Here is a 21,346-nt window from a genome sequence, read left to right as displayed (position 1 = left end):
TGACAAAAGTTAGCTTAGTATCATTTTAGCTTATAAATGTAGAATAATTGGATATCGTGTCTATGCTAGTTAACCCATTAAGCAATAAAGGTACCTGTAGCACCTGTAGAACCTTGCGTTAATGCAGTAAACCGAAGTAAAAAAAAAAGGCTAATAAAACATTTTAAAAATAAATAAATGAATAAACAGCAGTACTCACAGGTAGCTTGTCAGTCTGAAGCATGTTGCTAAACGCACACATATAAACACAGGAAAGTGGATGAAACGCCGGACTCGTTTCTTCTTGTACAACTACCGACTTTCAGAACATGTCCACACCCAGAAGAGACACACCACTCGCCATCCTTTCCGTCGCCAAACAAAACCCTTTTATTCCAGCGAACAACACAAAAGAAAGCGTGCCATTCGCTTCAGCCAGGTTTAGCACTGACACTGACACTGACACTGACGAGGATGACTGACTGACTGACTGAGAAGCACCGAGCTCAGCGCGCGCACCATTCACACACGCGCGCGCACCACACGCAGCAGCAGCAGCAGCACTACAGCTCCAGCTTCATCTCCATAGAAACTTGATTCACTCAGATCATCATCCACTCACACACACCTGAACAATTCAACCACCAACTCATCACGGGTGCTAAACTGGCACTGGCCCAAAATTAATTACCCTAAAGTTATGCCCTCTTTTTCACCTGTAATCCATGCTTTGTACAGTAAATGATTTGGGTCATTTAGGTTATTAGGTGCACAAACCTGCGTAAAACATTGTGCTCAGTGGCGTAACTAGGAGCTCATGGGCCCCAGTGCAAAAAAAAATGTGGGGCCCCCTGAACAAATTTCATACATATATATATATATATATATATATATATATATATATATACAGGGGTTGGACAAAATAACTGAAACACCTGGTTTTAGACCACAATAATTTATTAGTATGGTGTAGGGCCTCCTTTTGCGGCCAATACAGCGTCAATTCGTCTTGGAAATGACATATACAAGTCCTGCACAGTGGTCAGAGGGATTTTAAGCCATTCTTCTTGCAGGATAGTGGCCAGGTCACTACATGATGCTGGTGGAGAAAAACGTTTCCTGACTCGCTTCTCCAAAACACCCCAAAGTGGCTCAATAATATTTAGATCTTGTGACTGTGCAGGCCATGGGAGATGTTCAACTTCACTTTCATGTTCATCAAACCAATCTTTCACCGGTCTTGCTGTGTGTATTGGTGCATTGTCATCCTGATACACGGCACCGCCTTCAGGATACAATGTTTGAACCATTGGATGCACATGGTCCTCCAGAATGGTTCGGTAGTCCTTGGCAGTGACGCGCCCATCTAGCACAAGTATTGGGCCAAGGGAATGCCATGATATGGCAGCCCAAACCATCACTGATCCACCCCCATGCTTCACTCTGGGCATGCAACAGTCTGGGTGGTACGCTTCTTTGGGGCTTCTCCACACCGTAACTCTCCCGGATGTGGGGAAAACAGTAAAGGTGGACTCATCAGAGAACAATACATGTTTCACATTGTCCACAGCCCAAGATTTGCGCTCCTTGCACCATTGAAACCGACGTTTGGCATTGGCACGAGTGACCAAAGGTTTGGCTATAGCAGCCCGGCCGTGTATATTGACCCTGTGAAGCTCCCGACGGACAGTTCTGGTGGAAACAGGAGAGTCGAGGTGCACATTTAATTCTGCCGTGATTTGGGCAGCCGTGGTTTTATGTTTTTTGGATACAATCCGGGTTAGCACCCGAACATCCCTTTCAGACAGCTTCCTCTTGCGTCCACAGTTAATCCTGTTGGATGTGGTTTGTCCTTCTTGGTGGTATGCTGACATTACCCTGGATACCGTGGCTCTTGATACATCACAAAGACTTGCTGTCTTGGTCACAGATGCGCCAGCAAGACGTGCACCAACAATTTGTCCTCTTTTGAACTCTGGTATGTCACCCATAATGTTGTGTGCATTGCAATATTTTGAGCAAAACTGTGCTCTTACCCTGCTAATTGAACCTTCACACTCTGCTCTTACTGGTGCAATGTGCAATTAATGAAGATTGGCCACCAGACTGGTCCAATTTAGCCATGAAACCTGCCACACTAAAATGACAGGTGTTTCAGTTATTTTGTCCAACCCCTGTATATATACAGTGTATCACAAAAGTGAGTACACCCCTCACATTTCTGCAAATATTTCATTATATCTTTTCATGGGACAACACTATAGACATGAAACTTGGATATAACTTAGAGTAGTCAGTGTACAGCTTGTATAGCAGTGTAGATTTACTGTCTTCTGAAAATAACTCAACACACAGCCATTAATGTCTAAATAGCTGGCAACATAAGTGAGTACACCCCACAGTGAACATGTCCAAATTGTGCCCAAATGTGTCGTTGTCCCTCCCTGGTGTCATGTGTCAAGGTCCCAGGTGTAAATGGGGAGCAGGGCTGTTAAATTTGGTGTTTTGGGTACAATTCTCTCATACTGGCCACTGGATATTCAACATGGCAACTCATGGCAAATAACTCTCTGAGGATGTGAGAAATAGAATTGTAGCTCTCCACAAAGATGGCCTGGGCTATAAGAAGATTGCTAACACCCTGAAACTGAGCTACAGCATGGTGGCCAAGGTCATACAGCGGTTTTCCAGGACAGGTTCCACTCGGAACAGGCTTCGCCAGGGTCGACCAAAGAAGTTGAGTCCACGTGTTCAGCGTCATATCCAGAGGTTGGCTTTAAAAAATAGACACATGAGTGCTGCCAGCATTGCTGCAGAGGTTGAAGACGTGGGAGGTCAGCCTGTCAGTGCTCAGACCATACGCCGCACACTGCATCAACTCGGTCTGCATGGTCGTCATCCCCGAAGGAAGCTGACGCACAAGAAAGCCCGCAAACAGTTTGCTGAAGACAAGCAGTCCAAGAACATGGATTACTGGAATGCCCTGTGGTCTGACGAGACCAAGATAAACTTGTTTGGCTCAGATGGTGTCCAGCATGTGTGGCGGCGCCCTGGTGAGAAGTACCAAGACAACTGTATCTTGCCTACAGTCAAGCATGGTGGTGGTAGCATCATGGTCTTGGACTGCATGAGTGTTGCTGGCACTGGGGAGCTGCAGTTCATTGAGGGAAACATGAATTCCAACATGTACTGTGACCTTCTGAAACAGAGCATGATCCCCTCCCTTCGAAAACTGGGCCTCATGGCAGTTTTCCAACAGGATAACGACCCCAAACACAACCTCCAAGATGACAACTGCCTTGCTGAGGAAGCTGAAGGTAAAGGTGATGGACTAAACCCAATTGAGCACCTGTGGCGCATCCTCAAGTGGAAGGTGGAGGAGTTCAAGGTGTCTAACATCCACCAGCTCCGTGATGTCATCATGGAGGAGTGGAAGAGGATTCCAGTAGCAACCTGTGCAGCTCTGGTGAATTCCATGCCCAGGAGGGTTAAAGCAGTGCTGGATAATAATGGTGGTCACACAAAATATTGACACTTTGGGCACAATTTGGACATGTTCACTGTGGGGTGTACTCACTTATGTTGCCAGCCATTTAGACATTAATGGCTGTGTGTTGAGTTATTTTCAGAAGACAGTAAATCTACACTGCTATACAAGTTGTACACTGACTACTCTAAGTTATATCCAAGTTTTATTTCTATAGTGTTGTCCCATGAAAAGATATAATAAAATATTTGCTGGATATTTTTGGTTGGTGGACTATTCTCAGTCCAGCAGTGACAGTGAGGTGTTTAAAAACTCCAGCAGTGCTGCTGTGTATTATCCACTCATACCAGCACAACACACACAAACACACCACCACCATGTCAGTGTCACTGCAGTGCTGAGAATGACCCACCACCCAAATAATACCTGCTCTGTAGTGGTCCTGGGAGAGTCCTGACCATTGAAGAACAGCATGAAAGGGGGCTAACAAAGCATGCAGAGAAACAGATGGACTACAGTCAGTAATTGTAGAACTACAAAGTGCTTCTATATGGTAAGTGGAGCTGATAAAATGGACAGTGAGTGTAGAAACAAGGAGGTGGTTTTAATGTTAAGCCTTATCAGTGTATATCCAAAGCTCTGGTAACTGGAGTTACCTTGCTTTGTTCAAAGAGACACAGTCATGCACACCTGTTAGCAACTGGCATTGCACGGTGGCTCGGTGGGTAGCGCTGTTTGGGTCCATGTGGGTTTCCTCCGGGTGCTCCGGTTTCCTTCCACAGTCCAAACGCATGCAGTCAGGTTAATTTGAGACACTGAGTTGACCCCTAACCCGAGTTTTTCAAGAATCATTAAAAGTAAAAACAAAATCTCTTATTAATAAAAGCATTCAGACCCTCTTTAGCTTCAATTCTCAGCTTTTTACACTCAGATTTAGGTAGTGATTTCTTTCTTCTTGGCAGATCCTTTAAACTTAGTCAGATTGCCACTCTAGTGTTGTTTTGGCTTTTAAAAAGTCTGGGGGAAGTTTTCTTTAAGGATGTTCCTGTATTTGACTGCATTAATCTGTCCCTCAATTCTTACCAGTCTCCCTGTCTCCAGCACTGATTGTTTTCACCACTATGTTTCACTCTAAAGATGGTATTACGAAATTAATGAGCAGTGCCTGTTTTAATCAGACATAGTGCTTGCTGTTCTGTCCAAAGAGCTCCTATCAGACCAGAGAATTATTTTCCTTGTACTGCCAGAGTGCTTTACGGGATGTCACATGCTTTTTACTTAAAAGTGCCCTACCACAACTTCACGATCTTGATCTATGCCTTGCCACCAAAACCTCCTTGGGCTTCGTGGCTTGGTTTTTGTTTAGACAATGCAGTGTAATCTGTGGTCCCTTATACACATGTGTCAGGATGCAGCTGACCAGAATTTGGAGTGCAAAAGCAAATTGTCTGGATACTTTCGTTAAAAAGAGAATAAAGTGCGTAATTTTTTATTAGCGCTAGGGTGGAGCAGCAGTCTATTACAGCCGGACAGGCATCTACACATACAGTACATGATTGGCTCCATCTGTGGATGGGGGTGGTTTGAAGCCCTGCAATGGTCCAGGGATTTCCTGCCTTGCATCCAGTGTTTACCAAAGCACTTGATGTCTGTTTTTCCCCCAAAACAAGATAAGACTTGGATGTGCTTGGGCCCAGGGAACTAGACAGCATTTCTGCAAAGAAGTTACGTACACCGATCAGCCATAACATTAAAACCACCTCCTTGTTTCTACACTCACTGTCCATTTTATCAGCTCCACTTACCATATAGAAGCACTTTGTAGTTCTACAATTACTGACTGTAGTCCATCTGTTTCTCTGCATGCTTTGTTAGCCCCCTTTCATGGTGTTCTTCAATGGTCAGGACTCTCCTAGGACCACTACAGAGAAGGTATTATTTAGGTGGTGGATGATTCTCAGCACTGGTGTGACACTGACATGATGATGGTGTGTTAGTGTGTGTTGTGCTGGCATGAGTGGATCAGACACAGCAGCGTTGATAGAGTTTTTAAACACCTCACTGTCACTGCTGGACTGAGAATAGTCCACCAACCAAAAATATATCCAGCCAACAGCACCCCGTGGGCAGCGTCCTGTGACAACTGATGAAGATCTCAAAGATGACAAACTCAAACAGCAGCAATAGATGAACGATCGTCTCTGACTTTACATCTACAAGGTGGACCAACTAGGTAGGAGTCTAATAGAGTGGACAGTGAGTGGACACTGTATTTAAAAACTCCAGCAGCGCTGCTGTGTCTGATCCACTCATACCAGCACAACACACACTAACACACCACCACCATGTCAGTGTCACTGCAGTGCTGAGAATGATCCACCACCTAAATAATACCTGCTCTGTAGTGGTCCTGTGGTGGTCCTGACCATTGAAAAACAGGGTGAAAGGGGGCTAAAAAAGCATGCAGAGTAACATATGGACTACAGTAATTGTAGAACTACAAAGTGCTTCTATATGGTAAGTGGAGCTGATAAAATGGACAGTGAGTGTAGAAACAATGAGGTGGTTTTAATGTTATGGCTGATCAGGGTATTTAAGAATATGAGTACTGTTTGGAGCTTTCTTTAGTGAAGTTACATTACCAACGTCCTGTCTAGATCAAGCTATCTTTTCAAACTATGACTAAGCCAGGACGATATCGATGGGAGCAGTGGCGGCTGCTGGTCTTTCAAAGAGGGGAAGCTCATTGTCGGCTTACATCATAAAATTTGTCAATACTTACTGGTAAGTATTGTGGTGGCAACATTATTATATGCGCTAATAAGTCTCTTCACTGGGAACTGGGCAGTTGGCTAGGATTGAAGGATAAATGAATGCTGCCAAGTACATTAAAATCCTTGAGGAACCATGCTAGCAGTCAACCATGAAAGTTCACTGAAATAATTCTGCAGGGAAGAATGGGCAATTATTCTCCTCTCTATATGTGCAAGGCTGGTACAGACATATTCTGGAACAGAATGATTGCTGTAATTAAAGCAAATGTTTTATTTACAACCCCCATCTTCAGAACAGTTGGTAACATTATTTAAAACACCAGTGATAGCTCAGTGGTTAAGGTACTGGACTAGTAAACAGAAGGTTGCCGGTTCAAGCCCCGCCACCACCAAGTTGCCACTGTTGGGTCCCTGAGCAAGGCCCTTAACCCTCAATTGCTCATCGTGTTCCGCTCATTGTGTAAGTCGCTTTGGATAAAAGTGTCTGCTAAATGCTGAAAATGTAAATGTAAAACACAATAAAAATAATTTTTAAAAGTCAGTGATAAGGCACCCAGGTGGCGAAGCGGGATATTCCGCTAGCACACTAGCGCCGAGATTCTGACCTCCTTAATTAGAAACTCGATGTTGCCACCGGTCGGTTGGGCGCCATCTGGCGGGCCCAATTAGCAGTGCCTGCAGCAGATACTAATTGGCCACCGTATCTGCAGGATGGGGCCGGACTACGCTGTGTAAGGACCCTGATTGGTGGAAGAGACGCCTGTGCAGAATGAATGGGCGAGAAGAGGAGGGCTGTGCACATGTCGGAAGAGGCGTGTACAGCGACGTGCTCTCCTCAGATGCAATTGGGTGTCCCTCAGCAGCGGAAGACAAATTAAGTGCGCTAAATTGGGAGGAACAATGGGGAGGAGATGCATAAAAAAAAAGTCAGTGATAAAAGTAATTTTAAAGGATTTGTTTTCTAGATACTTAATTGCTTTAGGGTAAAATGTGCAAATAAAGCAGGAAAAATGTTGTTTAGTTTTAATTTCAGGCTGTAAGACAAAATAAGTGTCAAAGGGATGGTACATGGTCACCTGATAATAAGGTGGTGGACGACCTCTTTCAAAACCATTAATATAAAGCTCTATTTCTGTCCTTTATTTATATAATAATTATGTATTTCTAGTTTTTATAACATTCATTTTATAAGGTTTAGCAACAGGTGTGGCTAAAACCCTTTAAAATCAACAATGTCCACATACTTTTGACCAAATTATTATTATTTTTTTCTATTTTATTTAAGCATTTTCTCCCATTTTCTTCCAATTTAGCATAGTCAGTTTGTCTTCCGCTGCTGGGGGATCCCTGATTGCAGTCGAGGTGGGTACATTGCTGCTCACTCCTCCTCCGACTCGCGTGCAGCCCTTAGCGGAACCCTTTTTCACCTTTGCACTCTGCACAGGTGCCTATCTATCTGCCAATCAGGGTCCTTACACAGCGTTTGAAAACCCCACCCACGTAGTCAGATCATCCCACCCTAGCAGAGACGTGTCTGCTGCAGGCACTGCCAATTATGCCCGCTAGATGGCGCCCAGCCGACCGGTGGCAACGCCATGTTACGAACCGAGGAGTTCAGAATCTCGGCGCTGATGTGCTAGTGGAATATCCCGCTGTGCCACCTGGGCGCCCATCTGGGTGCCTCTTTTTTTTAATGTATTTTCTCCCCTTTTTCTCCCTTTTAGCGCGTCCAATTGCCTGATTGCGGCATGCTTCCTCTCCATCAATGCCGATCCCTGCTCTGATTGAGGAGAACGAAGCTAACCCATGCCCCCTCCGACACGTGGGCAGCATGCTGTATGCATCTTATCACCTGCACTTTGACGAGTGCAGTGCAGTGCAGCTCAGTGTTGTGTACGGAGAGACACATCCTGAGAGCACTCTTTTCTCATCTCGGTGCAGGTGCCATCAATCAGCCAGCAGAGGTTGTAATTGCACCAGTCATGGGAGAGAGACCCCATCCGGCTTAGTCCCACCCCTATCTGAACAACAGGCCAATTCGTTGTTCATGTGGCCACTCAGCCTTAGCCGGCAGGCAGAGCTGAAACTCGATACGATGTATTCGAGATCCCAGCTCGGGTTCCAGCATGTGTTTTTACCGCTGCGCTGGGTGCCTCTTAAAATTAAATTTAATTCTGTTTTAAAAAGCACATCCAAGATATCATGCCACTACTTTAAAAGGCAGTAGTGCCCCTTTTTTTTTCCAAAATCCTTTCAAGAGATTTAATCCTACCACCTGGGTCTATTGTGTACTCTTGATTTAAACCCACTTTATCCAACAACTGCATCTCTGCAAACAAAAAGTAAATTCAACTCACAGAGTCTGATTGTTCCCTTGTGTAGTGAAATGGGTCTTCAAATGTGCCGCTTATTGGATCAAAGCCCATTCCAGAAAGTTCTCTGGCTATGCTGAACAATCTGTCACTGTGGATGGAGGTAGATTCGCTTACAGCCATGTTCAACTTCAACTCCTCCTCAATATCCCACATATCTGTACAGAAGAAACAATTTATTCGTGATTTTAATGTAAAATAGCGACTTTTTATAAAGAGTCCTATTGCCTGCATAACATTAACTTCAGTGTAAACGTTTGTACATCTTGTCTTGTCTAATCACTTCTCCAGGAAAATCTAAAGCAGCATTAAAAAGTAAAACAATGGTCAAGAGCTTCAAACATCAAAATAGGAAAAAGGTGACTTTGACTGTTTCATGGTATCTATGAAGCAAGATTTAACCAACAACACTCACTTGGAAAGTAGTTTTAAATATTATGTTGTTTTTAACTGTATGCTAGCACAGAATGTGATAGTGGTACCACACAACTTCTCTGATCCAGCTACTTTCTGAGTGGGGTTTTGCATGTCTCAATAATTTTCCTCGGGATTAATAAAATATCTATCTATCTATCCATCCATCCATCCATCCATGTCCACAATTTGGTAGACTGACTGGAATTTTTTTTAAATAAATAAACCTGTGTAAGAGAGTCTGTAATGGACTGGCATTTTGTCAAATGTGTGTTTCAGTACTGTGTCCAAAGTTCCAGACTCTTGATCCACCCTGATACAGGACAAGGTAAAGAAGTAACTAAATAAATTAAACATATCGGAACAGAGGAATACAAGATGTGAGCGCAAAGGGGAGAGCGTATGCATAATAGCCTTAAACCTTGCTTTAAACAAGTTTATATAATTATAAAATTATACACTGATCAGCCATAACATTAAAACCACCTCCTTGTTTCAACACTCACTGTCCATTTTATCAGCTCCACTTACCATATAGGAGCACTTTGTAGTTCTACAATTACTGACTGTTGTCCATCTATTTTTCTACACTTTTTTTAGCCTGCTTTCACCCTGTTCTTCAATGGTCAGGACCCCCACAGGACCACCACAGAGCAGATATTATTTAGGTGTTGGATCATTCTCAGCACTGCAGTGACACTGACATGGTGATGGTGTGTTAGTGTGTGTTGTGCTGGTATTAGTGGATCAGACACAGCAGTGCTGCTGGAGTTTTTAAATACTGTGTCCACTCACTGTCCACTCTATTAGACACTCCTACCTAGTTGGTCCACCTTGTAGATGTAAAGTCAAAGATGATCGCTCATCTATTGCTGCTGTTTGAGTTCATCATCTTCTAGACCTTCATCGGTGGTCACAGGACGCTGCCCACAGGGCGCTGTTGGCTGGATATTTTTGGTTGGTGGACTATTCTCAGTCCAGCAGTGACAGTGAGGTGTTTAAAAACTTCATCAGCATTGCTATGTCTTATCCACTCATACCAGCACAACACACACTAACACACCACCACCATGTCAGTGTCACTGCATTGCTGAGAATGATCCACCACCCAAATAATTCCTACTCTGTGGTGGTCCTGGGAGAGTCCTGACCATTGAAGAACAGCATGAAAGGGAGCTAACAAAGCATGCAGAGTAACAGATGGACTACAGTCAGTAATTGTAGAACTACAATGTGCTTCTATATGGTAAGTGGAGCTGATAAAATGGACAGTGAGTGTAGAAACAAGGAGGTGGTTTTAATGTTATGGCCGATCAGTGTACATTAAATAAATTAGTTGCTTCTGACTGTGTACTGTGGGCTCACTGTGAGTTTTATAAAGACAAGTCTCAACATGTTTGGTTTAGAGAAACTTTACTGGCCTGGACAGAGCCCTGACCTCAACCCTGTTAAACCTCTGTGGCAAACCAGGCCTTCTTATCTAACATCTGTACTTTACTTTGAAATGTTTTTTTCACTGATTGGAACGTGATGACTATCAAGCAAAGGTGTCCACATACTATATTTGGCCATACAATGTATATAATAATTGGATTTGAGATCAAAGTTAAACAAAAATAGAAACAACTGCACAACACATGACCATTATAAATTAATTCATTTATTTTTTGTGCTTTATTATTGTTGGGGTTCTGGTGGGTCTGATTCATGAAGCGAAAAACCTAGGACAGGTCACCAGTCCATCATAAGTTATCATAAAAGTAATATTATAAAATATCTTTAAAATTTGAGTAAGATGTCTTCCAAGAACAACCACAGAATCTTCTGATGAAAAACACACTTACTTGTTAACATATTGGTCTGTACTTATTGTCATGTCAGTGGAATCATTTTAAGATGACTTGTGTTTTGTGACATAGTAAATTTTCATGCTGACAGTAGCCACTGTAAGTTTCTAAACTGTCCAAAATGGGATTCACATGGTCAACAGCAATACTCAAATAGGTTGTGGCATTCAAACAATGCTATATTGGTATAAGGAGGCCCAACGTATGCTATAAACATTTGCAAGTTAAAATGCAGGTTCTGATGCGATGCCACTCAATTGGCACCATAGCCAAACTTTGCTCAAATTGATGTAAAGATTATCCAAAGCTGCGTCTTTATGATTTTGTGTTTAATGCTGCTGCCACATGACTACTGATTGGATAATAGCTTAAATTAGCCAGTTTGCAGGTGTTTATAATAACCTGAACAGTTAGTGTTTATTTCGCAGCTGCAAACAAACAACATAAAATGAGACATAAAAATGACAGACAAATGGCACAGTGATGCAGCTGGCAGAGTAGATTTCTTACAGCTGTATGGTTTTCAGGACCTGGGTTTGAGTCTCATTTCCATATACCATCTGTGAGAAAGCTGGGTACATTTAGCCTGATTCTGCATAGCTTTTCCCTAGGTATGAGTAAGTGAGTAAAGAAAATGTGTGTTTGTGAGTATGTGTTGCCTTGTTGGTCAGGGTATATTTTTCCCCTTCGTACAGTGGTCCTGGGTGGTACCAGACCCACCATCACCCTTAGCAGGGTAAAGCAAACATAATAAAATAATAATTAAACAATAATTTTAAAAAAACTAAATTGCATCTATTTGGTAACTGTAAGTCATGCTTTATTATTTATAAAATCCATACAGTCCCATCTATGGTACATTTTCTGTACTCTTAGTATACATTTTGTTTTCTAGCATTCTTGTATTTTTATACCTTTAAATTTATTGTTTCTTTAATTACAGCAAACTAACCAGAACCTGAGGCCAAAACGTTGAACACATCGTTAACATATATACACCGATCAGCCATAACTTTAAAACCACCTCCTTGTTTCCAAACTCACTGTACATTTTATCAGCTCCATCTATTTCTCCATCTATTCCATCTGTTCCTCTGCATGCTTTGTTAGCCCCCTTTCATGCTTTAATGGTCAGGACTCTCCCAGGACCATCACAGAGCAGGTATTATTTAGGTGGTGGATCATTCTCAGCACTGCAGTGACACTGACATGGTGGTGGTGTGTTAGGGTGTGTTGTGCTGGTATGCACAACTCAAACAGCAACAATAGATGAGCGATCGTCTCTGACTTTACATCTACAAGGTGGACCAACTAGGTAGGAGTGTCTAATAGAGTGGACAGTGAGTGGACACAGCATTTAAAAACTTCAGCAGCGCTGCTGTGTCTTATCCACTCATACCAGCACAACACACACTAACACACCACCACCATGTCAGTGTCACTGCAGTGCTGAGAATGATCCACCACCTAAATAATACCTGCTCTGTAGTGGTCCTGACCATTGAAGAACAGCATGAAAGGGGGCTAACAAAGCATGCAGAGAAACAGATGGACTACAGTCAGTAATTGTAGAAGTACAAAGTGCTTCTATATAGTAAGTGAGCTGATAAAATGGACAATGTAGAAACAAGGAGGTGGTTTTAATGTTATGGCTGATCGGTTTATAAAACCATATAAAAACAGTTTTCATTTGGGCATCCACTACAAATCAGTCCCAGAATGCATACTCTGACAGCTGTTCCACATAGTACATCTGATCTTGGGATCTTAATTTGCTTCGAAATGGTTTCAAGTAACAAACCTATTGTAGCTATCCTGAGTTACAATATTAGGCCACAAAGTAACCTTCTAAATGTTTAATGTTTATATACACTTTGGAATGTTATATTTTAGTAAAGCCATGATAAACTTACTTAAAGACACTAGTTACTACTAACTCACAAGTGTTTTAGACAAAACAGTACTGTGTATGTTCAAATAATTCACTTGCAAAATAATTCAAATCTTAAGACTGCCATGACATGCATGTCTCTTACAAGTTTCTGTGAACCTTTGACCTCAAATACTCAAAAGTGAGTTCACATATTAAAAAGTTCTATTTACTTTTCCTATTCTAAGAAACACTGCAGTACACAAACTTTAAAACTTTAAATCAAGTGGATATTGAGACGGTGAACATATATCTACCCAGATAGAGTAAGGAGGAATTTTTTTGCTACTTTTAGCATCAACTAAAATAAACAAGCCCATCGCCATAATATGTTCAGTCCATGTGAGCCCAATTATGGTCTAATAGGAATGATATGCACTCACCGTCCCATGGGGGTGATCCAGACATTTTCACAGCCATGTCATCTGCCATTGGACATTTCCCTACTGGCAGGGTGCAAAATCCGCTCCCGGCTTTGTCCTGGTTAAATTCACAGATGGCTGCCGCAGGTAATTCCATGCCTGCTTAAAAGACTTACAGCTGGATTCTACTTAAACCAACTGCTGGGAGCATATGTCTTGGTTTAGTAACAGATGATGATTCATTTCAGCTATGACTTCAGCAGAGAAGTTATTTTTAAATAAAAATTGAGGCTGTCATTCTGAAAATGTAAGTGCTCAAAGTTACACGAAAAAAGTATAAAATTAAAAAATCATTTAAAATGTAGACTGTAACTGTTATTCCATGAGCTGCATGATACACCATAGAGTCTTATTACACTATTCCCTTGTTAAATATCCCTGCAATTAAATATTAAGGCAGTCTGTACCAGCTTTTCTGGGAAACTTGAGCATGTCTTCAAGGAAATTATCAATGTCGCAGACTTTATTAGGCCCAATTACACTATTTGACTGACACTTGCAATGGGGTTTTAGAGGTACGCATTGCTTATTGGTTGTTGTTGCTGCATGATACTACTACACTTAGGGAACATTGAAGATCCTGTGAAATATAAGTACTCCACCATTTGTTCATCACATGCCAAATCTGTCAAGCATGCATTGTAAGCACCCAAGTTACGCTTACGTAATGTCTGAAAAAATAAAACACACATTAGACAGCCCTTTTAATAAGTGGATTTGTCAGCCGCACTTTTAACAGGTGCAAGTAATCGAGCATACAGCCATGCAAACTTCAAATACAAGAACATACAACCATATAGAACTGTTCAACAAATTAGTTCATCAGATCTCTGCCCTACCAGAGCTGCTCTGCTCCAGTATTGTTATTGCAATGTATAAACATCTAGAATAAGCAACAGCTCAGCACAAAATGGATCTTCCAAGTACTTGGTTGCCTCTGAAAGCAATGTTATTATAAGTATTGTGTAACTTTGTGGATTGCGTATCCACATGCAATACAGTAGACCCTTGACTTACGAATTTAATTGGTTCCAAAGGGCTGTTCTTAAGTCAAAATGTTTGTTAGTTAAACCTATTTTTTCCATAAGAAATAATGTAAATAGAATTAATCCGTGCCAGACCTCCCAAACCACCCCCTTACCTAACCTTTCTAATATCTTACATTGTCTTTTTTGTTATAAATACAAGTATATTTTCCCTTAAATCTTAAATTATAGAATAGACATTGCTGTAATAAGCAATAATAAACAAAAATACACAGTAGTACTGTACATAAAAAACACACACCACATTTCAGTACAGTACGTGTGCTGTATCATACACCATAATACATTTCCTTCTTTTTATATAAAATGTATCTACCAGAAACAACAATAACTCTCATATTTCACTATTATTTCCTTCTTTATTTCAATAGTGTTGTATTTTGTAGATGTAATTGCACGAAAGAAAGAATACTTTACTCAGCGACTTCCTTCTTCTCTCTCACTCACTGTCCCCTCTGTCTGATACACAGTGAGAGCTACTGGCAGGAGTAATTATACAACAACAAATGTAATAGATTTTTTTTATTTTCTCAGCTCTGCGCTCTCTCTGAACCTTATTTGGGGACATTTTAATATTGAAAACACTGGAAAAACACTGTCCGCTGTGCGAATGTTCACTCACTGTATATATACAGAGAGAGAGACGCTCGGAGTCAACTTGTTCGTGATGTCACGTGTTTCGCGAATTTCGGTTTAAATTCAGAAATTTGTTCATACGTTAAGTTGAAAAAGATCGCTCGTAACCCGAAATGTTTGTATGGTAAATTGTTCGTAACTCAAGGGTCGACTGTATTGTAGACCTAGAGAATTGTGAGGTCTATAAAAATAGTTTGCTGTGTTTGATGAGTGCCCTGTGATGGACTGGTGACCTGTCTGGAGTGTTTCCTGCCTTCCACCCAATGAATCAAACCCACGCGACAGACAATGAATATAAAACAGAGAATGAATGAGTGAATAAATATTTGACAAGGACAAATTCGACTGGCCCAGAGTACGTATATATTTGACTGAGTCCTGACCTTAACCACAATGAAGACCTTTGATAAAAATTGGAATGCAGATTGGAAATGGAAAATTGGAATTCATTGTTGAAGTCTTGTAGAAATTTTTTATATGTTATTTGCAGTGGCATACCCGTTGTTTCTGTGGGGGTGTTTATTTTGTGCTACAGCACAGCTTAGATAGATAGATGGATAGATAGATGGATGGATGGATTTATCTTTGTTTTTTTTATTAGGATTTTAACGTCATGTTTTTACACTTTTTGGTTACATTCATGACAGAAACGGTAGTTACTCATTACACAAGATTCATCAGGTCCACACAGAAAGGACCTGGACCACTTCACCTGGGGATCGAACCCAGGACCTTCTTGTTGTATGGCGACGGTGCTACCCACTTAGCCACCGTGCCGTCCTGGATGGATGGATGGATGGATGGATTGAGGGTAAAGGGGGGTTAAGGGCCTTGCTCAAGGGCCCAACAGTGGCAACCTGGCAGTTGTGAGGCTTGAACCAACAACCTTTTAATTACTGGACCAGTACCTTAACCACTAGGCTACAGCTCCCCTATTAACAGTACAGTACAAAACAAAAGCAAACAGAAAAACAAGAACAGAGTAGTTCTAGTACTTTAAATTTAATAGTAAAGTGAAGCTTAGCAAGCAAACGATTTTTCCCTCAAGGCACAGATACATTGTGGACACTGATTTAATCATCCATCAACATACTGCGGTCTCTGATCTGCTACATCATCACCCAACATCAGTGATTAAGCATTAGTAGCCTGGTTTTGATCTTACCAGACAGACTATTATTGATTTGTAAGCATTAATAAAGATTCTATAGAGATCAACATGGTGTCCCAATTGGTTTTGTTGTTTTATGTATTATATACAGTTACAGTTTCTGAGAAATAAAATTAAGGAAAAGTATTGTGTGATGTATTGGTATACTGTTGGCTTGGTTAGTTAATATAATTTCAGTTTATACACTGATCAGCCATAACATCAAAACCACCTCCTTGTTTCTACACTCACTGTCCATTTTATCAGCTCCACTTACCATATAGAAGCACTTTGTAGTTCTACAATTACTGACTGTAGTCCATCTATTTTTCTACATACTTGTTTAACCTCCTTTTAGTCTGTTCTTCAATGGTCAGGACCCCAACAGGACCAGAGGCGATTTAACCTGTCTGTGGGCCCAGGGGCTACGACTGGTTGTGGGCCCCCACGTATAGTTTTCATAAAATCAGTACACAACGCAAGACAACAGAGTTCAGTGGCGTAACTAGGAGCTCATGGGCCCCAGTGCAAAAAATAATTTTGGGCCCCCCTCTATGTACAGTGTATCACAAAAGTGAGTACACCCCTCACATTTCTGCAGATATTTAAGTATATCTTTTCATGGGACAACACTGACAAAATGACACTTTGACACAATGAAAAGTAGTCTGTGTGCAGCTTATATAACAGTGTAAATTTATTCTTCCCTCAAAATAACTCAATATACAGCCATTAATGTCTAAACCACCGGCAACAAAAGTGAGTACACCCCCAAGAGACTACACCCCTAAATGTCCAAATTGAGCACTGCTTGTCATTTTCCCTCCAAAATGTCATGTGATTTGTTAGTGTTACTAGGTCTCAGGTGTGCATAGGGAGCAGGTGTGTTCAATTTAGTAGTACAGCTCTCACACTCTCTCATACTGGTCACTGAAAGTTCCAACATGGCACCTCATGGCAAAGAACTCTCTGAGGATCTTAAAAGACGAATTGTTGCGCTATATGAAGATGGCCAAGGCTACAAGAAGATTGCCAACACCCTGAAACTGAGCTGCAGCACAGTGGCCAAGATCATCCAGCATTTTAAAGAAGCAGGGTCCACTCAGAAAAGACCTCGCGTTGGTCGTCCAAAGAAGCTGAGTGCACGTGCTCAGCGTCACATCCAACTGCTGTCTTTGAAAGATAGGCGCAGGAGTGCTGTCAGCATTGCTGCAGAGATTGAAAAGGTGGGGGGTCAGCCTGTCAGTGCTCAGACCATACGCCGCACACTACATCAAATTGGTCTGCATGGCTGTCACCCCAGAAGGAAGCCTCTTCTGAAGTCTCTACACAAGAAAGCCCGCAAACAGTTTGCTGAAGACATGTCAACAAAGGACATGGATTACTGGAACCATGTCCTATGGTCTGATGAGACCAAGATTAATTTGTTTGGTTCAGATGGTCTCAAGCATGTGTGGCGGCAATCAGGTGAGGAGTACAAAGATAAGTGTGTCATGCCTACAGTCAAGCATGGTGGTGGGAATGCCATGGTCTGGGGCTGCATGAGTGCAGCAGGTGTTGGGGAGTTACATTTCATTGAGGGACACATGAACTCCAATATGTACTGTGAAATACTGAAGCAGAGCATGATCCCTCCCTCCGGAAACTGGGTCGCAGGGCAGTGTTCCAGCATGATAATGACCCCAAACACACCTCTAAGACGACCACTGCTTTATTGAAGAGGCTGAGGGTAAAGGTGATGGACTGGCCAAGCATGTCTCCAGACCTAAACCCAATAGAACATCTTTGGGGCATCCTCAAGCGGAAGGTGGAGGAGCGCAAAGTCTCGAATATCCGCCAGCTCCGTGATGTCGTCATGGAGGAGTGGAAAAGCATTCCAGTGGCAACCTGTGAAGCTCTGGTAAACTCCATGCCCAGGAGAGTTAAGGCAGTTCTGGGAAATAATGGTGGCCACACAAAATATTGACACTTCAGGAACTTTCACTAAGGGGTGTACTCACTTTTGTTGCCGGTGGTTTAGACATTAATGGCTGTATATTGAGTTATTTTGAGGGAAGAATAAATTTACACTGTTATATAAGCTGCACACAGACTACTTTTCATTGTGTCAAAGTGTCATTTTGTCAGTGTTGTCCCATGAAAAGATATACTTAAATATCTGCAGAAATGTGAGGGGTGTACTCACTTTTGTGATACACTGTATATATAGGTCTACTAACGTTAAGTAGGTTACACAGATTCTCAAAATCCCTTGCTATGCACTCACTGTGTATTGTGATTACATGTATTCTGATATTTCATTGTGTTTTAGTTATTTTTATATTTTACTTATCGAAAATATTGTCGTGTTTTTACTTTCGCTATCGCGGCACTTTACCGCTAGCATTAGCCACTTGCTACTGTAGAGGGTCGGCTCACCTAGCCGCTGTCCGGTGGGGATGTTACGGGTCTTTTGCTGTGCGGTGGTGAAGGTGTGGGAATAAAGGCACACGACAGAGTAGAGTCACTTTGACTGTTTAGTCAGGACTTCAATGAGCGTTACAGCACTTTAGACCGACTAGTTCCAGAACCCAAACTTGAATGCTGGGACCATAAGGCGAGTCTCATAAACGAACTAACTACAGAACGTCCAAACACACGTGTATAAACTTGGTGCTGCTTTCTGATTGGCTGAGCTGAATGTCACTTACACACTAGCTCTAACGTTCACTTTGCTTAATTGAAACCACCAATCAGAATTACAGCAGCTCGTTAGAGTTTATCTAGCCAATCAACAGTCAGAAATATGAATAACGTGTAAATGATTTACAAAATCATTGGTTTGTAAGCTTCCCCATTCTTATTAACCAAAATAACTAGCAAAATAAATAAAACATAAAACAGCCAATCCAGGGCCCTCAATTATTCGGGGCCCCTGGGCTGAAGCCCAGGTAAGCCCGTGCATTAAATCGCCCCTGCACAGGACCACCACAGAGCAGGTATTATTTGGGTGGTGGATCATTCTCAGCACTGCAGAGCCAGTGACAATGACATGGTGGTGGTGTGTTAGTGTGTGTTGTGCTGGTAAGAGTAGATCAGACACAGCAATGCTGCTGGAGTTTTAAAACACCTCACTGTCCATGCCAGACTGAGAATAGTCCACCAACCAAAAATATCCAGCCAACAGCGTCCCATGGGCAGCGTCCTGTGACCACTGATGAAGGTCTAGAAGATGACCAACTCAAACAGCAGCAACAGATGAGTGATCATCTCTGACTTTAGAACTACAGGGTGGACCAGCTAGGTACAACTGTCTAATAGAGTGGACAGTGAATGGACACAGTATTTAAAAACTCCAGCAGCGCTGCTGTGTCTGATCCACTCATACCAGCACAACATACACTAACACACCACCACCATGTCAGTGTCACTGCATTGCTAAGAATGATCCACCACCTCAATAATACCTGACCATTGAATAACATGGTGAAAGTAGGCTAAGAAGGTATGTATAGAAATAGATGGACTACTGTTAGTAATTGTAGAACTATAAAGTGCTCTTATATGGTAAGTGGAGCTGATTAAATGGACAGTGAGTGTAGAAACAAGGAGGAGGTTTTAATGTTATGGCTGATCAGTGTATATGAGCAGTTTTGTTGAAGCTACATAAATTATTCTATATATTATTGCTGTATGTTGAAAATTAATTAACTGCACACTTAACACTCTTTTCAGTATCTTATTAAGTGGTTGCTTACAGGAGCTGATTTTTCAAAAAAAATATTTTATATCTAGTCTGAGTAGGCCTACACATTCAAAGCAGTAGTGATAAAATGGCAATGTGAAACATTCTAAAGCTCTACAAATAAATGTAGTCACATAATATTCACCCACACAGCTTGGCAGCTGCGATTTGGTTGAATTTTCCTTGGAAACTAGAATGCACAAATTTTAACTCTTCAGAAGCATAGCTGTCAAATCAGTCTTAAGCATCTTATTCATTTTACTTGTAGGGTTAAGCTACACATCTCTTCATTTAATGATCAGAGCAGTTAAAATAAATTAATTTTCACTTTTGAATACTAATAAAAGAGTTTTTTTTAATCGGAGGGTTACATCCCACAACTTAATTTTCTGCAAGTGGTGTGAGCCAATTATTTTCATTACTCATAAAAAATTGTAAATAATAAATTACACTTGTATTAAAATACATTGTTTACTTTTACATTTTCAGCAATTAATTTATCCAAAGCAACTTACAAAAGTGCTTCCATAGTAAACATTACCTTACTCTAGTTTACGTAGACAACAGTCCCAGAACACAAATCTGCTGAAACCCTGTTAGGGCCAAAGTAATTTTTTTTATGCAAAAAATAAATAAGAGCATTAGTAAGCACATGTCAGCTTAAGTGCTTAGTAAAGAAGTGGGCTTTTAATCATCTTTTGAAGACAGCAAGAGACTCAGATGTTCGGACAGAAGAACTTTGATGCTCGTCTTCCCTGAGTTCTAGGTGGAGGGTCAAGTCGAGCAAGATTAGTGGCTCGGAGGTTGCGTGGTACAGAGCGGGGTTTGATTAGACCTCGAAGGTAGCTTGGGGCTGGTCCATGTTTGGCTTTGTAGGCGAGCATCAGTGTTTTAAACTAAACGTGGGCAGCTACAGGAAGCCAGTGAAGAGAACGCAGCAGTGGGGTGATGTGGCAGTGTTTAGGTTGGTTAAAAACCAGGTGAGCAGCTGCATTTTGGATGAGTTGCAAGGGTTTAATAGTGGACATGGGAGCACCTGCTAGGAGGGAGTTGCAATAGTCTAACCGTGAGATTACAAGTGACTGGACAAGAATCTGAATGGCTTCCATGGAGAGAAATGGACAAATCTTCCTGATGTTGTAGAGGAGGAACCGGCACGATCTTGTCATGTTGGGTACATGAAGAGAGAAAGTCAGCTTGTTATCTAGGACAACACCAAGGTTTCGTACATTATCAGATGATTATGTCTTGGGTTGGAGATTGATCTCCAGGAATAAGTAACAGCTCTTTTTTGCCGGGATCAAGTTTTAGATGATGAGCTGACATCCAAAATGAGATATCTTGCAGACATGCTGAGATGCGAGCTGAGACTCGTGTGTCTGAGTACAAAAAGAGCACCACACAACCAACTGTACTCTTTATGTACTTTTAATACAATAATTCACATATTGACTTTTCATTCACGGTCCAGACTGAAATTTACAGTTGTGTAAAAATAAATTGCTGTTTTCCTACTGATTATATTATATTGTTTGTTTTGTATATTTGTCACAATTATTATTTTT

General features: G+C 41.5%; 1 protein-coding gene across 1 annotated transcript in view; it reads right to left on the bottom strand.

Annotated features, from left to right (window-relative positions):
* ano2b (anoctamin 2b) overlaps positions 1 to 13,224 on the bottom strand; it is a 94,208-nt gene extending 80,984 nt beyond the window's left edge. The window contains exons 1-4 of the mRNA XM_063006510.1: positions 13,187 to 13,224; positions 8,598 to 8,770; positions 5,861 to 5,865; positions 200 to 227 (exon numbers count right to left, since the gene is read on the bottom strand). Coding sequence (XP_062862580.1) covers positions 200 to 227; positions 5,861 to 5,865; positions 8,598 to 8,770; positions 13,187 to 13,223 — 243 coding nt within the window. The 5' untranslated portion in view covers position 13,224. The remainder of the gene's footprint in view (positions 1 to 199; positions 228 to 5,860; positions 5,866 to 8,597; positions 8,771 to 13,186) is intronic.
* Between the last annotated feature and the right edge of the window lie 8,122 nt (positions 13,225 to 21,346).

The sequence above is a fragment of the Trichomycterus rosablanca genome, chromosome 1 (genome assembly GCF_030014385.1).
Source record: "Trichomycterus rosablanca isolate fTriRos1 chromosome 1, fTriRos1.hap1, whole genome shotgun sequence".
NCBI lineage: Eukaryota > Metazoa > Chordata > Actinopteri > Siluriformes > Trichomycteridae > Trichomycterus > Trichomycterus rosablanca.
The sequence above is the reverse complement of the archived record's forward strand: the minus strand, read 5'-3'. Positions and strand labels throughout refer to the sequence as shown.